Below are 6,733 nucleotides of genomic sequence, written 5' to 3' on the forward strand. Positions count from 1 at the left end.
AACGAGCCGCAGAAACCGCCCGTGCGGCGCTACTAGCCCCGCTACCGGTGATCTGGCTACCAGCCGGGGGACAGCGGAGCTGCCGAGAGACCTTTCGCCTTTCAACTTTCGCTCTAAACTATTTAAAACACCGTCTACAGCTAAAGAGAGTTTCACGTCTGCAGCAGCCATGTTGGATCCGGAAAGCTTCCAAGTGCCGAGTAGTACGCGTCATCGTCTCACCGTCCCTCCCCGCTCTGTGATTGGATCCTAAAACAGGGCTAAGATTCCTCTCTAGTAGACCGTCTGGAGGTTCGAAATTAAATTCGAGCGCGCAAGGCAGTCTGGGTATACCCAGGCTACTTTGAGAGCTAAATGACAGCAGAAGAATCTTTATTATCTACTGTGACATTTTTAGTTGCTGTCAACATGTTTCCACTAGGACATGGAGCAGCCAGGGGGGCAAACAGCTGGTTAGGGGGGTCCGGGGGCATTAACCCCCCCGTGGAAAAGTTTCTTTCCATAAAAGCTCAAATTTGGTGCCTCTCACACATTCTAATGCCACTATTCCATCATATACACCGATCTTATCATTGCATATTTTAAGATTTATTTTAAAGGAGAATAAGGGTTCTTGTATATTTTATTCAAGGCATCTTATTTTGACAGTCTTCTTAACACACTGTGCTCTTATTTTCAAAGCTGCATGTGTTTAGCGACAGGAAGTTATTCAATACGGTCACAATTTAGTGTGATTAAAACAACTTTAATTGTTAGCTAATGTTAGCTTGCGGCTACTGAACGGCATAATGCAGCAGAGTGTTTGGACCTCTGACGGCGCGGACAGGTTGATAGGATTTAGTTTGACACACGCAGACGGAGAGATGATGTGGGGACGGGACTGATACAGACAGTGTGTGAATGCGTGCGTATGTCTTGGAGCTGCTTCAGAGACATTTCAGGCTGTCTGTGGAGGTTTGACCAATCTGAGTGTCTGATTGGCGGCCGGAGCGTGATGTCATTGTGTATGCATAATTACGATTGGAAAGGAGCGGTTTGAGGGAGGTACTTGACAATATCCCGCACAACAGGTTTTTTTTTTTTAAATAATTTTTTTATTTTTTATGAATCACACTCAAACGCCACACTCCGGAGATCCGGCTCGGTGCCTGAATACTTTAAGCCCTATGGAACCAGTTGTTGGCTTATCCACAGCAAAAGAAGCGGCTCTCTGCAGGAAAACTGGTTCCAGAACGACACAAACTCCAACCATCCTTCTACGCTTCAGCGTCACATTTACCATGACCACCAACATGATGGGAAATGTTGAGACACAGGATAAGTTTAAAAAATATTTCTGAAACACTTCTTTGATTATTTTCTCTCTTTGTGTCTTTGAGCGCCTGAGGCCCATTTTAATACTCGTCACTGTCTGTTTCCACATCAAAGTACACTGTGTTGTGTTTTCCAGATACTGTGTGTATAGGAGTGAATTATCCAGGTCCAGTTTGTGGCGTGAAAGGATCAACTGTCACTCTCCCCTGCACCTTCACACCTGCGACTGTCAAAGACAACGGACGAGAAGTTCAACTAAAAGTTACCAGAGTCGTCTGGTGTCAGAACCATCGGTTCTGTGAGGGCCCCGTCCCGTCTGTGTTCGACAGCGAGTCACAGAACAACGACTCTCGGTACAAATACCTGGGAGACAAGAGCAGCACCTGCACCTTACAGATCTCAGATCTACAGGAGGAAGACGCTAAAGATGGCAGAGGAATATTTACTGGCACAAACGGAGTGAAAGTCACAGTCAGCGGTAAGAGCATTATAATAACAGCATCAAATAAAAATGGCTCAATATTAATAATCACTGAAGGCTTGGGCTGATGGTCGATTGAATTGACAATCAACAATGGTTTAAATCCATTTGCAAAGCCTTTCTAGCTGTCGATGCTTTGACAATTTATTTTTGCCAGAAAAACTGTGAATGCTTATGCTTATTTTGGAAGAAGGTGAATATACGTGTAATTTTCAAGTTTGCTGCCAGTGTTTCCCACATGATTTTTATGAGACTCTGGTGGGGACTGAACCATCTAGGGGGTCAGGGTTCCCCCCCACCCCTGAGAACATTTTGTAAATTTCGTAGTAAAATGCATCAATCTGGTCCACTTTGAGAGTCAAATGAGAGCAAACAACTCAACTTTACACACTCAAAACTACCAAACATTCAAAGATGTCACTGTTTTTCAAAGAAAAAACACAAAAATTTAGTTATTTTACATATATAAATGAAATTGGATGAGGCATTGGTTTTTATCACAGCCTTGGCTATGTCAAAGATTAACAACAAAAAGGATTTTGATGCACTTATAGTGGACATTTTCAGCCTTAATGCCCTTAAAGGGTAGCGAAGTAAAGTGGGCCAAGAGGGTTAAAGTGACACTGTGTTGAATGTTAAAAATAATTTACATTTAGTTATTTAGCAGACGCTTTTATCCAAAGCGACTTACAGGAAGAGTAAAAGCAAACAATCAAGGTATAGTGCAATAAGAGCTATTAGTGCTAGTGACAATCAAACTTTGAGGAGTAGAATTATCATGTGGTCTAGGAGAGAAGATGCTCTCTGAAGAGCTGGGTCTTCAGGAGGTTTTTAAAGGTAGAGAGGGACGCCCCTGCTCTGGTAGGAACTGGTAGTGTGTTCCACCAGCGGGGAACAAGAAGTGCAAAGAGTCTGGATTGCCTTGGACCAACGGGGGGCAGAGCCAGAACCGTTCATTGGAAGAGCGCAACGGTCGTGAGGTAGCATATGTCTGAATCAATTTAAAATGTCTTTATTTATTTTTTCCTTCAGATGGGGAACAGATGAAGATAGACAGCTCCAGCAGTGAAACAGCGTTAGAACGAGGTGACACGGTGACGCTGCGCTGCTCTGCTCGCTGCACCTTCCACCAGCTGGAGGTCACCTGGTTCAGAGATGGCCACGCCCTCCCAGAGACCGGCCCCGCCCTCCCGATCGGCCCTCTGACTGCACAGCATTCTGGGAACTACACCTGTGGGTTGAAGGGGAACGAGCTCTCGTTGTCCCGGCCGTTCGTCCTCCAGGTGAAGGAACGAGGTTTGTTTCATCAGTTTTCACTGAATGATGATTTAAACTCAAATAGAGCTGTGAAGCAGGAGAAATCTCTAACTGTGTTTTTATTTAAAAATATCTCCTGAATGTTGCCGAACACAGAAACTCCGACTGGAAACTCAAAGTGTGACACACAGCTGGTGGTCCGTCTGGTTCTCTTCTCTCTGCACACTGTGCTCATCATCACAGCAGCAGCCGTCGTCATTAAAAGGTAACTTTGACTTGAAGTCGGGCCGAGACGTATCGTATCATTCACCATGATACCGGTTTATTCTCTGCCCCCGGGGCCAACGTTTGTCTTTTACTGGTTTCAAGTGAGGAGACTTTCGTCTTTTACTGGCCAAGTGAGCAGACGTTTGTCTTTCAATGGTCAAGTGAGCAGACGTTCGTCTTTTACTGGTCAAGTGAGGAGACGTTTGTCTTTTACTGGTCAAGTGAGCAGACGTTCGTCTTTTACTGGTCAAGTGAGCAGACGTTCGTCTTTTACTGGTCAAGTGAGGAGACGTTCGTCTTTTACTGGTCAAGTGAGGAGACGTTTGTCTTTTACTGGTCAAGTGAGCAGACGTTCGTCTTTTACTGGTCAAGTGAGCAGACGTTCGTCTTTTACTGGTCAAGTGAGGAGACGTTCGTCTTTTACTGGTCAAGTGAGGAGACTTTCGTCTTTTACTGGCCAAGTGAGGAGACGTTCGTCTTTTACTGGTCAAGTGAGCAGACGTTCGTCTTTCAATGGTCAAGTGAGCAGACATTCGTCTTTTACTGGTTTCAAGTGAGCAGACGTTTGTCTTTTACTGGTCAAGTGAGCAGACGTTCGTCTTTTACTGGTCAAGTGAGGAGACGTTTGTCTTTTACTGGTCAAGTGAGCAGACGTTCGTCTTTTACTGGTCAAGTGAGCAGACGTTTGTCTTTTACTGGTCAAGTGAGGAGACGTTCGTCTTTTGCTTGTCAAGTGAGGAGACGTTCGTCTTTAACTTGTCAAGTGAGGAGACGTTCGTCTTTTACTGGTTTCAAGTGAAGAGACGTTCGTCTTTTACTGGGTTCAAGTGAGCAGACGTTCGTCTTTTACTGGTCAAGTGAGCAGTCGTTCTTCTTTTACTGGTTTCAAGTGAGCAGACGTTCGTCTTTTCCTGGTTTCAAGTGAGGAGACGTTCGTCTTTTACTGGTCAAGTGAGGAGACGTTTGTCTTTTACTGGTCAAGTGAGCAGACGTTCGTCTTTTACTGGTCAAGTGAGCAGACGTTTGTCTTTTACTGGTCAAGTGAGGAGACGTTCGTCTTTTACTTGTCAAGTGAGGAGACGTTCGTCTTTAACTTGTCAAGTGAGGAGACGTTCGTCTTTTACTGGTTTCAAGTGAAGAGACGTTCGTCTTTCACTGGGTTCAAGTGAGCAGACGTTCGTCTTTTACTGGTCAAGTGAGCAGTCGTTCTTCTTTTACTGGTTTCAAGTGAGCAGACGTTCGTCTTTTCCTGGTTTCAAGTGAGGAGACGTTCGTCTTTTACTGGTCAAGTGAGGAGACGTTCGTCTTTTACTGGTCAAGTGAGGAGACGATCGTCTTTTACTGGTTTCAAGTGAGCAGACATTCGTCTTTTACTGGTTTCAAGTGAGCAAACATTTGTCTTTATATCACTATATATCACTATTTTAATCTTCGTTTTGGTCACTTTTTCTAACCTGAAACAAAACTTGAGTAACCGATGATCCGTTCAAGGACCGTCGGAAAGTTCCAGTACTGATGGTGATGCCTGTTTTTACAGTTTCTTCTATGAAATTATGTTTTTTTTTTAAGTAAACATACTTTCCAATCTCCTTGGCAGGATGGTAGGTTATCGTTTTTTTATTATTATTTTCTGGGCCTAGTCCTGTTTTATTTTTTCATGTCAAAGTTTAGATTCAGTTGTTAAAAATATATATATTTTTAAATCCCACACTGCTCCAAGTTACAGAACCCAGAGCTCTTTATCCCAAGAAATTATGTGGCTCTACTGTGTTTGTTGTTAAATTATATTTGATTTCAGTCTTATTTTGATTCTAAAACAGGACGTGTGTTTGAAGGAAAGCAGCAGCAAGCTGAGAGACGGAACAGGTGAGTCACTGATAAACACACATTTCCTTAATATAGTTTGTATTTCATATTGAACCTTTGTGAGATAAAAGTGGTGCTGTAGGAGGAAAGAGAGAAACAGGAACCTGCCTACAAACAGGAACATTTGTGTCATTTAAAAGAAATGAACACGTCAACATGACTTCCTCTTTGTGTCTGTGAAAAAACACATTTCACAAGAAACAGACGCTTGATAAACTTCCTTTGGCTTCTCTACAAAATCTCTCTTCTCCTCCATGGTACTGGCACATTATATCAGATATCTGTTAGTATATATCTATTTTACCCTCCCGTGGTCCTTATTCACCCCAAATCATTTTCATCATGCCATTAATAATGGTTAACTTTTATAGAATTGCTAGAAATGTTCAGCATATGTGCCCCTCTGCATCCTTTATAGATAACATACATTATCAAATTTTATAACACCTGTTATACACCACCACACCTGAACGATTAATTGCATTTGCAATTATAACGCGTTATGATAGAACGTAATTTTCTAATTGCTACAGCAGCCTTCCCGCACATATTTTAGTCCGGATGTCATACCGGAACGATATAACACATGTAAGCAGAGACTCGCAGCGCAGAGTTTGTGTAAATAATTAAGGAATGATTGTGATAAACAATATTATTATACCATTATGCCTCTGATATAATGATAATATAATGACATTGTAACGGCAGTACACACAAAGAAGAAAATCTCCTGAATAAATCAAAGAAGAGAACAGAAATGTGTCATTTTTTATTTCTGTCCGTTGGGCCCAGGTCTGATAAAAGTCATAAAATCTGTCTAATGGATCCTGTAGCGCCCCCTATCAGCTGATCCTCTGTCTGTCTCTCTGTTTCTGTTTCAGACTTCATGAAGGAGCAACGACGGACCGTCTCATATCATCATCTGGATCATATCTGCTCTAATATTGATTATTATACAGATCATCACATTGAGTCTATATCAGTTCTCCAGACTAACTCATTTTACTCGGAGCTCTGGCGCTCCTTAAATCAACCTGCAAAGCAATTATTCACATTTATCATATTATTGTATATTTTAATTAATTATTGTAAAGGAGTATAAGGGTTCTTATGTTTTATTTAAGGCATCTTATTTTGACAGTCTTCTTGTAAATTTTGTGGTGGACTCTGCTAACACATCCATGTGCTCTTATTTTGAAAGCTAATTGCAACTAATTGCAGAGATCTTCATCTCTCTTCTGTAGTAGAATTAGCGTAGTTTTATGGAGCATACTTTAACACATTTTGTATGTAATATTCATTCCTTGTGCAAAATAAGAAAAATACTTGATGCTTAAAACTGCATATTTATTTTTGACAATTGCTTTCAAACAGAATACTAAAAGATTCATCCTACTTAAAACTTGGATGATGCTCTCCCTGAGATAATCATAACAAAACCCACAATCAGGGCAAATTTGGCCAATTTCACAATTGACATAATAAGTAAACATAACCTCTGTTCACTGGGAACATGTGAACAGTGCAACTGTACAGCAATTAAACCCA

General features: G+C 41.8%; 1 protein-coding gene across 1 annotated transcript; it reads left to right on the forward strand.

Moving 5' to 3' along the window:
• Positions 1-424: 424 nt before the first annotated feature.
• LOC131976126 (uncharacterized) lies at positions 425-6,101 on the forward strand. Its single transcript, XM_059339041.1, has 6 exons — positions 425-452; positions 1,451-1,792; positions 2,828-3,091; positions 3,209-3,317; positions 5,140-5,185; positions 6,067-6,101. Exons 1-5 carry the CDS (start codon positions 425-427, stop codon positions 5,150-5,152), a joined length of 756 nt encoding a protein of 251 aa, XP_059195024.1. The 3' UTR covers positions 5,153-5,185; positions 6,067-6,101.
• The last annotated feature ends 632 nt before the right edge of the window (positions 6,102-6,733 follow it).

This window comes from Centropristis striata, chromosome 8, assembly GCF_030273125.1.
Source record: "Centropristis striata isolate RG_2023a ecotype Rhode Island chromosome 8, C.striata_1.0, whole genome shotgun sequence".
Classification (NCBI taxonomy): Eukaryota; Metazoa; Chordata; class Actinopteri; order Perciformes; family Serranidae; genus Centropristis; species Centropristis striata.

Bases quoted from the DNA above. Each gene is read 5' to 3' on its own strand.
- LOC131976126 (XM_059339041.1), top strand. From the start codon at position 425: ATGGAGCAGCCAGGGGGGCAAACAGCTG. The intron at 453-1,450 runs GTTAGGGGGGTC...TGTGTTTTCCAG, and splicing joins GCCAGGGGGGCAAACAGCTG to ATACTGTGTGTATAGGAGTG. The intron at 1,793-2,827 runs GTAAGAGCATTA...TTTTTCCTTCAG, and splicing joins AGTGAAAGTCACAGTCAGCG to ATGGGGAACAGATGAAGATA.